Raw genomic sequence first — 18,596 nt, 5'->3', positions numbered from 1 at the left:
AAACCCAGTACATTTTCTTACCTTGGAGTTGGAATAATAAAGTAAGAAAAGAAAAAAAAAACTAAATAAAAGTAGTCAGCGTCTGATGGCTAGGGCCACATACTCATTCGTAAACCAAGAAACACACAACTATTATTTATTATTAAAGTAATTTAATCCATAAATTAGGTGCAAGGACAGAATTAATCTACAAAAAAATATATCTATTTTCCTCTTAAAATTTGGATACAACCAAGAAACGATGTTTCTATATTACTGAATGCTACTTGTAACATTAAACAGAGTGTTGTGTCTGGAGCGTTCTTCCATTGCTAAATCATATGCTAAAACTGGAAATGTCGGTTAAAAAAAAAAAAAAAAGTGAACTATTACGAAATATAATTCTATTTTTTCAGTTCTTAGGTTAATATGAAAAAATTTTTTTCTGAAAGATTGACTTTTTGCATCTTTAACAGAAGATACGTCTTCGTCGGTAACTCATTTATACCTTTAAGTGCTAATTTCTAAAACTTTTTTGTGCCTCGGGTAGCTTTGTGTCCAAAAAGATAGAAAAATAGAGAAAAAAATAATAATTTATGCAGGCGAGGCTAGGTAATTGCTAATAATCAGCAAGAAAAAAACCCCCAACACATGCAATACAAGAATCAACTAATTTCTTTTGATTTTAACGCTTACAATACGGACAAAATTTGTATATCCAGGTGGTGTTTTTTTCTTATATAAATATATGAAGTTTACATATTTTTAAGAAATATTCATTTGAGGAGTTTAACCGTTTTAGTTAAATATAGTTTCTTATATAGTTTGTTTATTGTGTGTATGATGGTCGGGGCAATTTGCTATTAAAGTATCAGCTCCCGGGACAGTGAGGATTCAGTAAGAGCTTCTGTTGCCGGTGAGTCTGGGAATTCTTTTTTTCAGGCACGTGCCGGTTTAGTGTTTCGTCTCCTAGGTTTCTCGTCATTGTAATGGTACCTCTGAAGAAAAACATCAAAGATAAGTAGAAGTAGTAATATCAAAAGTAATGAACGAAGGTGCGCTCCAATATAACAAACATTAATATTCTTACTGCGTCAGGGAGAATGGTGCATACCTGCCGGCTGCCCCGCTTTCCACGGGACAGCCCCAAATGATAGGCATCGTACCGCCAAGCTGCACATTTGTTATGTTTGTTGCAGGCAGTGGGGATCGTGGACCGGTTGGAGATTCTCTGATCTCCCCTGACTGGTCCAGGGAGCTGTAAAGTTGATGGGGTCTTTATCGTTCCAGCACAGACCTCCATTGCAGCTCCCATGTGGCGCTAAAGCTGTGCACCCCAAGGTGGCTCTTTAGCTTTGGTTGAGGGGCAGTCCGGCCTCTGGCTCTGCCCCTCCCCGCCTCCAGCCCTGCCCTCACCACCTCTGGCCACTCCCCAACAAAAAGCTCTAAAGGGTAAACCCCGTAGGGCAATAAGGAGGAACCCCGGCAGCTTATTGCCCTCGCTGCCAATTAGTTCTACCAGGTTATTACCGATTTTCGCTGCCTTTGCGTTCCACTGCGATGTGTCGATTTCTTCATAAACAGTACTAGAAAAGAAATACGGGATCTTAAAAAATAGATGCTTTTTTTCTTTTCTATTTTTAAATATAATAGAATTTATTATTATTAAATTCATAAAAAACTTTTGCATATCTCAAAGTGCTCAATTCACTATTTAAAGCTGAAATCCCACGAGAAAAAGAGAACATTCCCCCGAATCCAGACTTTTAACCAAAATAATCCATTGTGAACAAAATGCATGCAGATTACTTACTCCGGTTCGTTCTTCTCCACCAGAGGATCAAATTCCAGGAGCTCGTAATAGTTTGGTAACGAATTGTCTTTATCTGCGAGGTAAAGGGAAAAAAAAATAGTAATTCCACATATTCTGGAATTGAATTTCTGGCTTTTTGGGTTAACTTTCACAAATAAAATGTTCATTATTTCACACAACTTTATTCTTGAAGAACAAACATTTGTGTCTATGGTTAACAGGTGGGGGTTAATGCCAGGCTTTCCTTTACCGTTCTTACCTGATTTACTGTTCGTTTTCTGCGGACCCTCGCTAGGTAACGGTACGAGAGCAGGGGGCAGACTAGTTTCTGCCGGGATGAGAGGCGCGGATACGCACATCTAAATGAGAAGGGAATTAAGAAATGGTTAATGACGTTAAAAATATAAAATACTCTATGAAAAGCCATAAAAACCTGAATAAAAATAGTGTCATAAGGTGACCATATACAAAAATGTGCTCTTTATGGCTCTCAGACTTATATATACTGCTATTGAACGTACACAATGCAAACATTGAACTTTTGGAACATGGTAACTCTCCCGGTCTTTTTAATGAGACGTTGTCATGGAACCAGTGTATGTTGTGTCAATAGAATAGATGAATATTGTACTGAATTTATTATGTGTCACAGTGGAAGTCGTTGCGCACAAAGTGAAGGCCTCTCGTTGTGACCCGAATGCGCCGTTGGATTGATCTGGACTCCTCGGCGCATCCAAAGAGAGGTGGTAGGATGATCGTTAAGTCATGGCTTAACATCATCATTCACCACCGCAGTGCTTAATAGATGATCTGTGTCATCGGAGATACATGTTGTCCTCCCGGCCACCACTGCGAGTGAAACGGGGTGTCACCAACACCAGAATCTGGGATTGGACACAAATGCCCTTAAGTGAAACATTCTAGCTCACAAAGCTTAGAACCCTGGATGGAATGTCCGTGCCACTGTCATGGAGCTCTTCGGATATCTCACCAAGCCTGGGTCTTGGTCAACTACTAGTTAGCTGAAGTCACTTGTTCCATAAATTACTTATTGGTTCTGGGCCTAATTTGAGATACTAGATGGACAAATGAAAGCAATATCGCCCTAGCCCCATCCCGTGTTAGACCCAACTTTGCATTTTTAAACATTTTTCAGGGTCCAACTCAACCTTTCATGAACAAAGCTGAGCTTCAGACTCACATTATCATAGATCTGTCTGGGAGGAAGACTTGAGACCTGCTCCTGCGCCCCGAACATAAACCTGCGTGGATACATCGATAGAAAGCCATGATTAAACCAGCAGAACCAGTCTTGTTATATTTCCGTCGTCTCATTGTCCAAAGCATCACGTGACAATAGTCACAAATTACATTTCCTCCTAACTAATCAATGTTGTGTACCTTGGAGCTGAGGTCAGATGTTTCTACAGAATTAATTCATTAAAGCGCTTATACGCAGGGTACAAGAGGACAAAGTCTACATTTCTCCCTGAGCTACTCGGATTTTCCAGATATGGACTCAACTTTTTGCCCCCAACACCAAGTTTGTACCCCTGCTTTTGGGGGGAACTACCCCAAATTTGAGCGGGAATGTACGAATTGACTAAAAATATCTCTACTGTTGTGTTGCCATAATTATTATTCGGCCATACTCACGGTTTATTGACGGCTTCCGTTAATCCAAGCAGATCCATTTGCGGATACATGAAATTATTTGGTGGGACTGGGGTTGGAGTGGCCTGCGCGCCGTAAGCTGCAATCACAACAAAGATGTAAAGTTACTTAGTGGATAATGCCCTTCTCTGCTAGCTCTTGCCGTGATTTTATTAGCGGATAAATCATCTTCTGTGACGCCGTTTCTTCCAGCATGCAGGGGCAAGAAGCACATCTGTTTTTGTCTAAAAAAGCAAAACTGCTGAAAACAAGGTAAGTCCTGTTGAAAAAAAATATGTTTTCTCCTTGTGCATAAACCCCTGGTTTTATCCGATTTTTCTCCAATAAACTCCCTTTATCTGGAGGCGGCCATTGTTGTCAGTCATGTGATATTTTGGGGGACTTTCCCGGGTCAGACACCACACTGAGCTAATGCTTTATGGCAATGCTAATGAAGTCCTTTCCTCCATAGACTTTCAATAGTCAGAGAGTCAGGCTGGGTGATTAAGACTGAACCATTCTATTGTCTCCCACAGGCAGTATGATAAGGAGTGAGAGTGTTAGTCTAGTAGATCGGGGCTCGGATAACACAGCGAGAACGCAAACAAATGGCTGATATGCAGCCGCCTGAAAACATATTATGGGGCAAAAACTGGTTTAAAAAAGAAATATATTTTGAAAATGTTTGAAAACGTATTTTTAATCTGATACTAATAATAAAGACAATCCGGTGGCGAGTTTAAACTTTATGTGACCGATCTGCTTTTATGAGGAGGAAAAAGGCACCCAGAACTCCTTACAAGTGGAACTACAGCCAAGTTCAATATTTGCTCTGCTGTGTAAAGAAACTCTCCTGGCCGCAGGGAGCCTGAAGACCAAAACCCTCGGCAGCTGAAAAATAATTCACCGGCCGCCTGCCGACAGTCACCGCACCTATACATTTGTCATTAATTCATATCAAGCCACCAGAGAAGAAAATTAAATCCCTGTGGCATCGCACCAGTTTTTTCTGATAAATGTTGCTTTAAGCGATCCATAAAAATAGGAGCAGGTCCGCGGGTAGTGAGTGGGATAACGGGTGGTGGACTCTAGCGGTATATAGTCGCTTATCGTGTGCCGTCCGCCTTACTAGACACTAACGCTGTAAAAGAGGCGCGCAGGACAAGAGAGGAAAATAATTCCATCTGGACAGATCGATGTTCTACAATTAAAAAGATTGATTCCCCTTCGCTGGTGACAAGCGGGGCATTTCTTAAAAACTGGTTGACATGTCGGTCAAGTTCAATGACCTTCCTGATGTTGAAAGACATCGATCTCTCTACAGAGTGCAAATTGTATGCGTGATACACCTTCAATAACTATCTATCTATCCATCTATCTATCTATCTATCTATCCATCCGTCTATCTATCTATCCGTCTATCTATCTATCTATCTATCCGTCTATCTATCTATCTATCTATCTATCCGTCTATCTATCTATCCGTCTATCTATCTATCTATCTATCTATCTATCCGTCTATCTATCTATACATCTATTTATCTATCATACTGCGTTTATATAAATGTTATAAACAGACAGCTAGTTTTCAGAATATAGAAGCACCCAAGTGAATATAGCTAAAGGGACACTCCAGAGTCCCAGGCAGCCTCCCCAATAAGCACTTTAATATGCATTATTTAATCTGGTAATAAAATGAATTTATTTGCCTTTAGAAGAAGCTGCAGCTCTGGGGCTGCAGTGCAACGCCCCCTCCGTTGTCCCATTACCACGCCGCTGGTTGGCTGCTTGAATCAGCGTCAGGAAAGGCGCTTCCGTTGAAGTTGATGGAATCGCTTTCCAAGCCGGCACAACAGGGGCTCGTTGACGCAGGCAGCCACGGCCCCCTCGGGCCCATCTGCAAGCCAAGTAATTGGTAGCACCGGCGTAACCTCGCCCTTACCTGGAGTTTGAGTGGCGGCAGGTGGTAAACCTCGAGCAGGGAAATAATCGTGGGACGACGGGAATCCAAACGCCGGAACTTGATTCGCAGGTTCTGATAAAGATTCAAGGTCGATGAGTTCGCTGGATGGAGCCGACGGTTTTCTCTCGTCGGCCTGCAAAAGACATCAAACGCTAATTTCGACCGATTTCTATAATTACTTTGAAGAGACTCTCAGATAGCTATGCGCGTCCTTCATTGCTTCCCCATTATTACTCATCCCTTTGCTCTGTTAGAAGGTATTTCCGCAATTCAAAAGGTTGGGTTTGTTGGATACCAATTATGAGCCATGGGGAAAGGGGGTAAAGAATTTTGTTTTCTTACCACCACAGTTTCAGCCTTTCTGCTGTTTTCTGCTACCTGGTGAGCTCTAGTCCGAGAAAATCTGTAAAAACATACGAATTCAGTAAAAAAAATATGACTCCGAGCGTTGGAATTGTTACATCCAACAAGACGCTATAACCCAGCTACATAGCGTGGAGGCGAGTGGAGGTTAGACTTTTACCTCTCGTATCTCAAGAAGACATTGTTCAAATCATCGTTCACTTGCACCAGTTCCACGATCACTTCTTCATTCTGCACGGTCTCCAAAAGAGCTAGAATTCTCTTCTGCATCTCCCGACATGTCGTGTGCAGCTCCTGGCCAATCACATCAAAGAAGAAAACAAAACCATAGATATTAGAATCGATCATTAGAATTCTAGAATTGTTTCTGATACTTTAGCAGGGTCTGGGGCGTGATTAGAACGCTCGGGGTTCCGTATTCCCACAAGTGCCACCTTTTCGGGCAGCTGCAGGAGGTGAGTGGACGCGGCTGAGTAGGCTTGTGTTGCCCGATCACGTTCTGGACTCTTTATTTAGTTGTATCACCATTCAATTCAGCGATGACTCGCCAACAGAACCTGTAAATTGCTTTGACCTTGGTCATGGTCCTCTCTAACCCGTTCGACAGCACTTAGCAGCATGCAGCGTTCGTTGCGTTAAATTTGACAGAACACATCTGTCAGGAAACACCGATGAGTTCCAGGGCTTGTTGAACCTAGAAATAGTCAATAGCCAAGATCACGACCGTAGAACCTTTATCACAACTAAATAGATTGAGATACGCTGCTCGAGCTGTTCGACTGAGCTCAGACTTTCTCTCCATGCCGGTTACGTTCCGTTGCCGAGAGCGAGGCGGAGAGCGACTTGTCTAAACTGACACGGATAAAATGTTAGTACGGATCAAATCCTTCTCTGCGAGAAGCCGGCTTTCTCTACGGGCGCTTTAAATGTGCCGAGAGGATGGAGAGTTTTTAGAGATGAACAGAGATAAAGATGAGGGTGGGAAACATTAGATATCATTACTAATAGACAATAGGAGATACATACAGACGCAGTGATGGATAGTAACCACGAGGAAGAACATCATTTACATAGTTACATAGTTACTCAGGTTTAAATTAGAAGCCAACCCTTCCAAGTTCCCCCATCTGTTGTTCCAGAAGAAGGAACAGAACATAAATGAGTCTTTTATCCGACATTGCCCAGGGCTTTACAAGGGTCCGGAAGTGTTTTTCCCCCACCAATTTTTCAGATTTGGCCAACATTTTGGTCAGCTCTACAACCTTATGGGGCCACCATGTCTTGAATCTCATGTCTTTAGTTATACTTAATACTTTTAGTTAGGGCAATACAAAAAAAGATGTAAGGTCACGTAAGCTTTTAAGACCTTAGAGGTCCATTTCTCAGATAGAAGTCTCAAAAGCTTATCTAACTTTTCATCTTGGCCCACTGTTGACCCAATAAAAGGTATCAATCATGACCAAAGACTCATTGTTCTTCTTGGGCTGATAAAGCAATATACATGTCCCTTATATGAATGTCATATAAAATTAATTGAGTTCCAGTTACTAAATGCAGACGTCAGAACATAGCTGATCCATCAGTACCTGTAGAAGACTCAAGTCGTCTGGACTCTCTTTTCCAGGTGTGTTCTCGAGTAGTATCTCAGACATGACCTTTAGGTTCATATTCACCATGTCCAGTTCACTGAACAGCTTACCAATCTGGGTGAGGAAGCAGAGGAAGGTCACGTGACCACATTGTATCGTATCTCAGCTTCCCTCGGTTATGTAGGCACCAGATAAACATTCTATTTAAGAATCCTTCCGGCACCCGCCAGCTTTCGCCACCTATATTTATAAGTTTCTCTTAAAGTAATGACCCACACTTATGCTATAGATACGTTGTATCGTATGATACCTGCTCAGGAGAAAGGTTCTGTATGGTTGGCGTTGGGGTTGAAGGTGCACCTGGAGACTTGGTTTCCTGCAAAGACAAAAGTCATTAAAAGTGGAAAAATGAAGTATTTTAATTATGTCCAGAGTGGGTCATCAGTGACGAAGACGCATTTAGAATGTGATGTCCCTGTTAGTGTAACGGTCAGGCGTCCCAATACTTTTGTCCATATAGTGTATTTCGAGTAAAAAATAATTAAGACTTTTTAAGACTTTTCCCATGATTTTTCAATATATATTCATTCTATAAAAAAATGCCCAATCCCATAGAACAGGTCAAGGTATTTTTCAGTTTACATCCATGAGTTTGAGCCCCCGGAGGCAAGAACATTCTCATCGTTCCACCGACGATTTCTCACACTGCGCTCGGATACTTTTCCCAAAAAACAATCTTTTCCTCTTGTAGCAAGTTTGACGCAAAATGGCATTTGTTGGAGATTTTATATTAGCTGCTGTACCTTGTCTTGGCTCTGTTTGTAGAGCAGTAAAAATACAGCACTCTACGGATGGTTATCATTCTACTTGTAAAATATTATCGTTGAAAAGGCTTCGTCTACCAATTAAAGGTGCTGCAAATACACGTTGTCTGTATGTGTAGATCTAATATCATGTTTTCAGGCAGCTGCATATTAGCCATTTGTAGGAGTTCTGTTATCTGAGCCCCAATCTACAAGACAAACACCCCCGACTCCTTATCATACTTCCTCTGGAAAACAATAGAATGGCTTGGCCTTAATCGACCAGCCGGACTCTCTGACTAATGAAAGTCTATGGAGGAACGGACTTCATTAGCATCGCCATAAAGCATCAGCTCAGTGTGGCGTTTGAGCCGCGAAAGCCACAGAAAATATCACATGACTGCCTCCAGATCTGCAGATAAAGGGAGTTTTTTTTGGAACAAAATTAAATAAAACCAGAGTTTTGTCAACACGACCAACATTACTGTATCCAGCTCTGGGGGGTATTTTTATTTTAGATGCATTTTCTCTTCCCTAAAACATCATTAAATGATTTTGTGAATTTTTCAAATTCACCAGGGAAAACCAAAAAAATATATATATTTTTTTTTTTTACAGGCACATTAAATTGAAACACCTATAAATTACTTACTGATCTAATTTTCCGTAGAAGCTTGTTCTATAAATGTGGGCCTGAAAAGGTGAAGGATTTAATCCTGCAATGATTGCTGTTCGAAGATTGGATCATCCCAGACCGTGTTATGGGGGCAGTAAATGTGCCAAAATTGAGAATTTTATTGCTTAGGTGCTGTGGGCCGGTGGCTGCAATAAGCTTGTCTGTCCAACGCCTCCCAGGAATCACACAGCTGATGCCCACTCAATGCGATTTATATCATTTTACAGAGAGAAAAAAATAAATAAAATAAAATAAAAAAATAAAATAATAATAACAAAAAAAAAAAAAAAAATTGTTTTTATTTTTTTTTATTTTTAAAGAACATAATTAAAATATAATGAATACTACTGATTTAATTCTCATCTACAGGGATCTGTGTTTTTATACTGGAAAAAAATGGGTTCAACTAACTGCAAAGACTTCTTTAACCCCTTGAGTTTTCCTGGTCATCTTGGCAAACCAGTTCATCGGACGCCGGCAATAACATGTAACTAAGGGGTTATTTCTCAGATATTGGGGGAGAAACCCATAGATTCTGCCAGGCAAGGCAATGGCTAGGCAGCCGGAGATTTAATATAGGTGGGTAATAAGCTTATTACTGACATACATTCCAAGTGTCCTTGTTTCATTTGACCAGTCCCTCTTTGGTCCCCAAATCCCGGTGCCTCTCTTTCCTCTTCTCTTTTCTAGACGCTCGGAATCTTTGCTGGGTATCAGGGTATCACAGGGTTCTACAGCCTGCAGATTAACCCTTGACAGTGCATTTTTCTAGATTTTCCGCATAATATTTCTGTTTTACATAATAGAAACCGCACTCCGCTCCACTCCAAAAGGCAATGCGTCAAACATCATTTCTCATTAAAAAAAACCGCGCTTTTATGGAAGATTTCGCAAACACTTTAAACTCACTTTCTGAGCCAAGAACTATTATTCCTGTAACAAAGAAACCTAATCCTCTTAATGTCTAAATCTGTACAACTTGGAATAAAAGGCATTCACAATCCACCCAATCCACCGCTGCCGTCATTAATAAAGATCTCAGAGATTGTCTCAATCATTGTCTTTATTCCTGTCCTCCCAATCCGGTAGAGGTTAATTCTGAATGTATATTATTTAAAATCAGATTAAACGGGACAAATCCCCAGGGATACGCAAGTAATTGACGAGACAAAGGGCAAAGTCATGCAAAACAGCTTTTTTATGCCTTTCTTTGAAAATGTAGAAATGTACGCATTTCCGGCGAACGATGACATCACTGATCAAACAAACATAAAGCAGGAACAGCCAAAGCAATGGTTATTTAATCTATATTTATGGAATATAATTCAACATTTTATATAACGATCCTTACTAATTTTCAGCACAGTCATTGGTTTTCTTCACTAATTCTCAAGCTGTGAGAATTGGACCATCGATGGTCCTTCAAACTTTGGAAGGTGGACCTTAGGAATGAAACGTTTCGCTGTACTGGATAGAACTGTTTTGTTTTGGAATTATATGGGGGTTTTTTTTCAATAAATCAAAGATTCTATTCTGCAGATAATGAAATTTGGCAGATTGGGGTCTTTGAGTGTCCATCACCTTTCTAAAAAGTTGTCCGGGTACAAAACCATCGAGAACTATTAACCGAAACAACAGCTGCTGCAGGACTCCATCTCCCATACTCCTCAGCCGGCCCCTTAGCTGAAAGAGCATTATGGGAGATGTAGTCCTGCAGCAGCTGGAGGGCCGCAGGTTGGACACCCCTGTTATATCACTTTCTAGGGCTCATGAAGGCGTCCTCAGAATTACGAGTGGCTCTAAAGCCTAGGTTGTCAATTATTGGATACAAATGTTTCCCTTGCTCTTTTTCAGCTTGATATCCTCTGTATCTTTTTAAACGCTGAATTATGTAGAAATATATATTTTTATATATATATATTTTCCGTAGAAGCTCCAATTTGAGATCGGATACCAAACTCAGCTCTGAATTTATTGAAGAAGAAACACATAAAAGTAAAATCTATTTTTAATGTTTCCTCCAGCAGAAATATTACTTACAGTAAACGCCACGGCTGGTCAGACAAGATAAACAGGATCTAATTACACATCCTCGCACACACGCATAATGAACTGCTCCTAGGAGCCATAGGTAAAAAACGTTCCGATAACCTGTAGACATGAGACAAGCGTAACATATACAGACGAACGCGGTCACCCAGGTCAACAGCCGTCAGCGTGTAAAGCGGCTGTTTCATTTTGTGTGTTAAATTATGCTATGTGCACATTGTGTAGCATGTGAAGGTCACGGCGGTGCTGCATCAAGGTCACTAACAGGTTGGTGGACCCTAAGAACTGAACTAAGAGCTTACAATCCAGGTGTGATCCATGGTGTAATGATGGAGATCCTGATTTGTTGTATGGCTGGGGCAATGGGGGATCTTAAACTGGTTCGTGCTGTTGGCTACTCCTTGAGCCATACATTGTCCATGAGTGAAGGCCATATCTGGGTACTCTTTGGCTTTGACCTGGAGTCTCCTGGTGAAGCCCTTCTTCTCGAGTCTCCAGGTCACTTTCCTCTTTCTCTGAGCAGCGGGGGGGGGGGTTAGCCAGAACATCAGGTGCTGCAGTGTCCGGCCGCCAGCTGGATATCCCCGGCCGCCAGCTGGATATCCCCCGCCGCATGCTACACAAGCATAAAAATGTAACGAGCCGCCGGTTACATCGAGCCGACGGCCATGCTTACAACATTAGGTGGCCGCCGGCCGCAAAAGCACCAGTCCGGTCCTGATGGTAAATACAGTTAATTGGTCTACCCATTCATCATGTAAATACGCTGTATACGATCGCATACCTGCTCCGTCTCCAGGGATATCTCTTCGTTAGGCGGCAGGGACGGGAACTGAATTCCTTTCTTTATCAAATCCAGGTATACCTCTTTTACCTCGGTAGCATCCACACCTGGCAATGAGCCTGTGGACCACGTCTGTCACAAAGAAACACAGCGCAAAAACACAGAGAAAAAGGTGAAAAAAAACACAGATTCGTGTGCAGAATCCGCCCAAGATCCCGATCTTTAATATTAAAATTAAAAAAATTGCAAGCTGCGTATGTTAAAAGATAGCATAGATAATGAATTACTTGTCGATGTATTGTATACGTTGGCTTAGGTAAAGAATGAAAGAGAAAAAAACATAATAAAATAAAAAAAATGTAAAAAAGCGTCTTTAGTAAATTTGTAAATAAGTTAATTTTTATTTATTTTTGTTTGTTTGTTTTAACCACAATTAAAATAGAATAATTGATGTCCCTTTAAAAGCTTTTTTTTTGAGTAAGCCGTACCTTTATAAAGTGGAGGATCTTGTTTTGAAAGTTGAGCGGCAGATTGTATTTGGGGTTTAACAGTTTCACAAGGACGTCCCTGCAAAAATCTTTCTTCACCACCAAGGACTGGAAGGACGGATTACAGTTCTGCATACACATGTCCAAAAGCTGGTAAAAATATTAATAAAAAAAAAGAAGATAAAAAAAAATAAAAAATAAAAAAAAATCAATACATGCCAATACATATTTCCATTTAATCTGAATATCCAAGATTGAACCATTTCAAATTATTTTAAATTACTAGTAATGAAAAGATGATCAAATATTGTGTGTCTGTTACATTTTGGTTCTGATTTAAGATCTAGAATTCTAAATTACGGAAATTCTGTTCTAAATTATCTTTTTTTTAATAATAATAATTATTATTATTATTATTTTTTTATTAATAAGAGTTTCTAGTTTCTACGTACAGAAAGACTCAGACGAACTTCCTTTTGATTGTAGTTTTTCCCAATTCTTTTCTTGAGAGCTTTTATGGCGTCCTTTGGCCTTAAAAAAAAATAAAAAAATAAAAATCTAAATAAGCGGAAAATATAATATAGAAATGCAACACAATCCTACGACTTATTAAATACTTACCCATCTACAGTAGAATTTATGACATCACAGATGTTAAAGAACTGTCCCCAGTCTGCTGCACGGTTCGCCGAAGCTGTGTTAATTTCTAAAAAAAAAAAAAAAAATACATAGTAAATAATTATAATAATACTAATAAAATAATAATGATAATAATAAATCTGAACAACAAAGTAGCTTGAATGATTATCAAAAAAGGAAAAATAAATTGAATAATATAAAAAATGTCTGGTATAGAAAATATATACAAATACAAAACATTTCACAGAATAAAATAATATATATATTTTTTATTATTATTATTATTATTATTATTTTTTTTTTTAAGGATTAAGAATTGATTGTAACAATCAAAAAACAAGTCTTCTTAAGGAAAGGATGAAGAAGGTTTTGTTAAATCTTAGTAACACCCACTACGTGTATTGCAATTTCGCTGAAGGACGTCGCCGTGGAATGTCCCAAGTTTCCGAAAACAATTATTGGCGAAACAACGGACTGGAAATTTCATATCAAACGGCTATAAAACTGATCCCTGGTTATTTGATGTTCTTTTGAGAAACAAACCCAATAAACCTACGCTCAACCCGGACACAATTTATGAATTGTGATACTTTTCAGTATTAAGCCAACTGGGTAAAAAAATAAAAATATTAGAGTTCTAGAAATGAAAAAAATATTGGAAAACATCTATCTCTTAGTGTTGGTTAAAGGGCATCTATCGTAAAAAAAAACCCAAAAACAAACAAAACAGAATTGTGTAAATAAAGTACAGTTTGATAAATGTAAATGGAGTTATTCCCTCAAGCGAAGGTCTAATGGATTTGCCATTAGGCTTGGAAGGACCATTCAGCGGAAAGAGCTATGGAACGCGGCATGGTCCTGCTGAAATCGGTGGAAACTTGTAGATAATAACTTTATTGCTGGGTTCCTACACAGAGTCTTCATTATAGCCAAAAACGCTCTGCTCGGCAGGACTTGACGGTAATAAGGCTGAGATGTTTCTGCTTGGCTGTACTCATGTTCAGCTGGGTTGGATGAGTTGTCCTGCATGTTGGTAACTCGTGGGTAGACTTTGAAGAAGATCAAAGTCTCATAAATCAAAGGAGACTGTCTCACGGTAAAAAATTAAGAATATCCATGACTGAAGGACTCTATTGAAGAGAGTCAGGGATCTTCTATGAGACGAGACTAAAGAGTCTACCAGTCTCCATTGGGCTTCAAGAGCTGGAGCAATAACTGTGTCCAACCGCCCTATTCCAGTGATATTTTTAATTGTCTACCATGATAAATCCATGTTGAGTAATTGATTCAGCCAATGATACATCATCCAACCAGTCATATCTTGCACTAATGTTCCTCTCTAAGGTCTGGTTCCACAAGGTCTATGGCGACCTACCAAATCAGGACCCCTGAGCTCAAAATATAAGCCAATTAAGTACTTTTTGGTTGTTTTGACCATTCTTAGACTTTCTCTCATCTCCCAATGGTCCTAAAAAAAATGTTGCCTTATCATTAATTCCCCTGCAACGTGGCCTTCTAGTCTTATACCCGCATAGCGATTTGTACAAAGAAAAAAAAAGACATAGTGCCAAACAGATACACAATCAGATTTTACGACCTTCCCAGCCCTCGTGGAAGCGAAGACTGATTTATATCAGAGGTGATTATCTCTGGGCAAGACGTAAAATGTTTCTAACCGAGTCTGTTCACCGGAAAGCCAAATCACCACCGCAGGGAGACAGATTCACTACAGGCTCCAATTTATAGCGGAACTAATCAGCACATAGAGTATCAATCTGTGTGCCGTACCGCCGGCCCGGCCCTCGCTTTATAAAAGATAATAACCCCGCACCTTAATGCTTCTTCGCAAAGAATCTGATACGTTTTACAGACGTATCAGGAACAGCATCGCGGATTAACCTTGTAAAGAACAAACCCCCAATGTCCGCAGCTCAAGATAGGATGCCAACCCTTGAATGATTGCACGGTACGGCATGGCCTTCACCATGGCTGGTCATGAAGGAACGTGGTCATACCTGGAAGCTTCAAGGTCATACCAGGGCGACGGCCCAGTTCGTTTTCAATGACACCCTTGCGAGGGTTGATTCTGATATTCATTGCTGTCCACCCGTCAACTTCACTAAAGATTCCCACCCGCCCCTTCGGGATGTCCACCCTCTAGAGTTGGCCAAAAAAGGCGATTTTTTCCCCAGTCAAAAAAAAGTCAATATTCGTAAATAACCCACAACGTCTACTTTTTGGAAACCCCACTCAGGAACATCGACGGCTGCGGAATTAGGCCAGAAACCTAGAATATCTGCTGTCTGTCGCCATGACGCCCTTTGCGTCATATGATCTTCAAGTCATGACCGCCATGAAGAGGAAGCTCAGAACGGACGCAGCTTTAATTCTGCAAGATTTTGCATTTTTTCCATCATATTTCTTGATATTAGTGAACCTTTTTGGCCCTGGCCGCTCACAGACCACCAAGGAGCAAAAATCAGTTGACCTGGTGCTTTTTCCTTTTAAAAAGAAGAATTTTAAAAATGTTATCTCAATTTTTTAGGGTGAATGTAGGAAATTCTCAATTTTTTTTTTTATTTTTTATTTTTTTTAACCCTCCAATACCTTTATTTGCTTCCAAACATGCATTGCGGGGTAATATACAATAACATATCCAAATATATTTCTAGCTTATTAGATCCTTGATATCATTTAGACAAATAATAATTAGCGTATTACAAAAAAAAAAAAAAAAAAATTAGCTACCTGGTATTATCTGAAAATTGTATTTACAGGAAAATGACTGAAATCATCTTAATTTGCCCCCTCATTAGTGTAATATTTGTACGCGTAAAACGCGCAGACATATAAACGGTGCAAATTGCACATAATTAATGTTTTAATGAACGAGCACAAAAGACCCTCCTGTGATTCGGAAAACGGGTAGAAAAAAAGTCAGTAGAGGTCTTTCTATTCATAGAGTAATTGGCCTTACATAACGCATCAAATAAATAATATTTACAACAAGAATAATTAATGTGTTTAAAAGTCTGGATTTTGTCGCTGTTCGGCAGGCGAAGTAAACAATTTTCACAAAATAAACGGAATTCATAAAAAATAAAAAAATATTTGTAAAATTTGTTTAATGTTCTCACATTCCGGGTCCTTCTTTAGCTTCTTCGGATAAAGTGTTAATTAAATGTCATTGATAAAGAAACATAAAATGTTGTTGCTCTGATACTTTTATCATTATTTCTCTGAGTTTAACCAATTACTGAATTGTTTCCGTACTTTTTAATTGCCAGGATTCAAAGTATTTGGACGCCCCGTTAATGGGTATTAACCCCTTAAGGACAATGGGCGGTCCCAAAACCCATTAAAAACAATGCATTTTGAGCCCGTACATGTACAGGCTTTGTCATTAAGGGGTTAATAGGACACACGCATGATGTTTTTAGCCGTTGGGACGTTATTAGTAAATGACCCCTGGGGGGGGTAAATGTAATCATTAACGGGCTGATAAGCTTCCTGATTTATGAGGTTGGAGAAAGAAATGAACCTTCGGATAACGTGGCAGGGGACAAATGTATGAAAAAAAGAGGGGCATTTGGGCAAGAGGGCATTTAACAAACATCTGTGTTTAGACAGCATGCGCATGATTGGCTGCGGCTACTCCAATGGACTTCAGTGGGAGCTCCACTTCCATTGACTCGAACGGGAGTTCTACTGAGCATGTGCAAGGAGCATACTCAAGTATGCTGTCTGCTTTCAGTTGGGGGCGGGGCTACATGCAGAATTTTGTTTGCGCAATACCTTGCAGCTGAATGCAGATTAACCCTTGGATTCCGAATCGATTTCAATGCGGAAACCCTTCGGTCACCTGTGTTTTTTTTGTTAGCACCTGTATCCTCCTAAACATTCGTCAGGCTGCTGGGTCACTCATCGAGGGTGATAACTCATACTCCTCAATAAGGAAGTCGACTCGAAACCGGGCTACTGGCCCACAGCTCTCCCTACTCACCCAGGCTGCCACTCCAGCGTGCCGTCGGGCATCTCCACCCAGCAGCCACAGACTGCCACGCAGATCAGGCATTCGCACTCACAGATTTTGGCGGCCGTTGGCCTTAAAGTGCCAGTCCAGCTCTGCCCTTAACCCCTGTATAGCCCGCATCACATGGCAGCGAGACTTGGATATATTCCCCTCCGTGTTTAGTGTAAACAACTAAACAACTAAAAGTCACTTTGTTTCTAGTTTGTTTATTTATAAATATTTACACGTCTGCACCTTTAAGGTCACCTGGGATAGCTTTTTATTCCCCCCCATCCACAGTTGAAGTCTGTCCAGTTTACTGCTTATATATACAGCATATTTATTCCAAAGGAGGAGAAACGTTAGAAGAAGAGGCCAGAATCTAGAACGCTAGAGGGTCAGAGGCTGAGATGGAATGAAAGGAAGTTTAACTTTACTGAAAAGAGGTAGATATGTGGAACAGCCTCCCAGCAGATGTAGTAGAGGGTAATACAGTGAGGGTATTAAACATGCATGGGATAGGCATACGGCTCCTGAATCTAAGACGAGACCAACGACTGATTAAGGTTTGAGTCTTTAGCTTTGACTTTAAAAGGAATGTAACAATGCGTGTAAGCGTGTAACAATGCGTGTAAGCGTGTAACAATGTATATGTAAAGGTTCTGGACGGTACTTGAAATGTTTCCCGCTGATCTGGGAGCGAGGCGTAGATTCCGCTCTTACCTATTAAACGCCCGATGTGGGTGCCAAAAGGATCCTTGGAGTTCTTCGCGAAAGCCATGTTAGTCCCAAAACGAAGCCGCCCCGTACATGAAAGGGTTACGAGCGAAGCCTCGGGGGGGGGGGTATCTGAGCGCGGATTCCAGGAGCGAGACGCGGAGGGTGACCCGGCTCAGGAGAGGAGGAGGAAGGGGTTAATAAGGAAGAGACAGGTACTCGGGTACACAGATTGTGGACTGTGGCCGTCACGTGGTGCAGGTGTTATGGAGACGGCGGCGGGGAGGAGGAAGCTGTCGAGGACCCGACTTTCTAAATCAAGTGAAGCCGAGGGAGAAAAAAGGGAATTGCACAACGCGCAGGAGCTTCCGTGCACTACGATGACTTCGCTGATTGTATGATGTCATCATTCTCTACACAATCCCAACACAATTTACCCGGGAACTGTCTAAATGACCCGGGGGTGCTTGAAATATTAACCCTTTAATAGCCCATCATGAAGATTCTATGTAGTGACTCGCCAAATGTGTTACTCTAATACCGCCCCCCCCCCCCGGAAACCTTGACTTGTCATTATTTAAAAGATTCACTTAATTGGGACACCTGAATTCAAGCAGACTGGGAGTCTGATATATGATCACACCAGGGGGGGGATAGGACGGAGGCAGCGGCTGACTGTGTGACCCGGAGAATCTGCCCCTTCACCCTGAGACTGGGGCAAAAGCTCTGAGACTCCGGGGCAAACCGTGAGCGTCAAGGAGATTAAACCTGTGTTAAAGTATTTTCTTGTTAATCTGTAGACACAGCAGCAGACCCCCGCAGAGCTTTGTTTCTCAAGCAGAGTTAGACAGACGGACTCTCGTCGGGAGATTACGGGGTTAATTTAACTGGCGGTGAGTGACCTGCTTGCCGTGCCAGCTGTTTGAAGCAGGTCTTTGTATTCAGTACGCGGCGTCCGGCTTGCTGAGGCATGTGGGGCTCTACACACCCTGAACGCTCTAACAACAGGAGACCGACGAGCCGCAGGAATTCACTTCCAAGCAGCCGGAAGTTTCCCGCTGTAAAGGA

At 40.9% G+C, this 18,596-nt stretch overlaps 1 protein-coding gene across 1 annotated transcript; it reads right to left on the bottom strand.

The window, feature by feature from the left end:
• Window positions 1–252: 252 nt before the first annotated feature.
• On the bottom strand, window positions 253–17,592 carry LOC149274799 (TOM1-like protein 1). Its single transcript, XM_089505280.1, has 15 exons — window positions 17,535–17,592; window positions 12,782–12,866; window positions 12,613–12,691; window positions 12,161–12,310; window positions 11,673–11,804; window positions 11,333–11,353; window positions 7,671–7,727; window positions 7,358–7,474; window positions 5,932–6,065; window positions 5,751–5,811; window positions 5,388–5,541; window positions 3,449–3,545; window positions 2,052–2,151; window positions 1,793–1,865; window positions 253–329 (listed from the first exon to the last, which is right to left on the bottom strand). Exons 1-15 carry the CDS (start codon window positions 17,590–17,592, stop codon window positions 253–255), a joined length of 1,395 nt encoding a protein of 464 aa, XP_089361406.1.
• Between the last annotated feature and the right edge of the window lie 1,004 nt (window positions 17,593–18,596).

This window comes from Sceloporus occidentalis, unplaced genomic scaffold, assembly GCF_023333645.1.
Source record: "Sceloporus occidentalis isolate IW3139 unplaced genomic scaffold, rSceOcc1.0.p SCAF_321, whole genome shotgun sequence".
Taxonomy (NCBI): Eukaryota; Metazoa; Chordata; class Lepidosauria; order Squamata; family Phrynosomatidae; genus Sceloporus; species Sceloporus occidentalis.
Note: the sequence above shows the minus strand (reverse complement) of the source record. Positions and strands in the feature narration are given on the sequence as shown.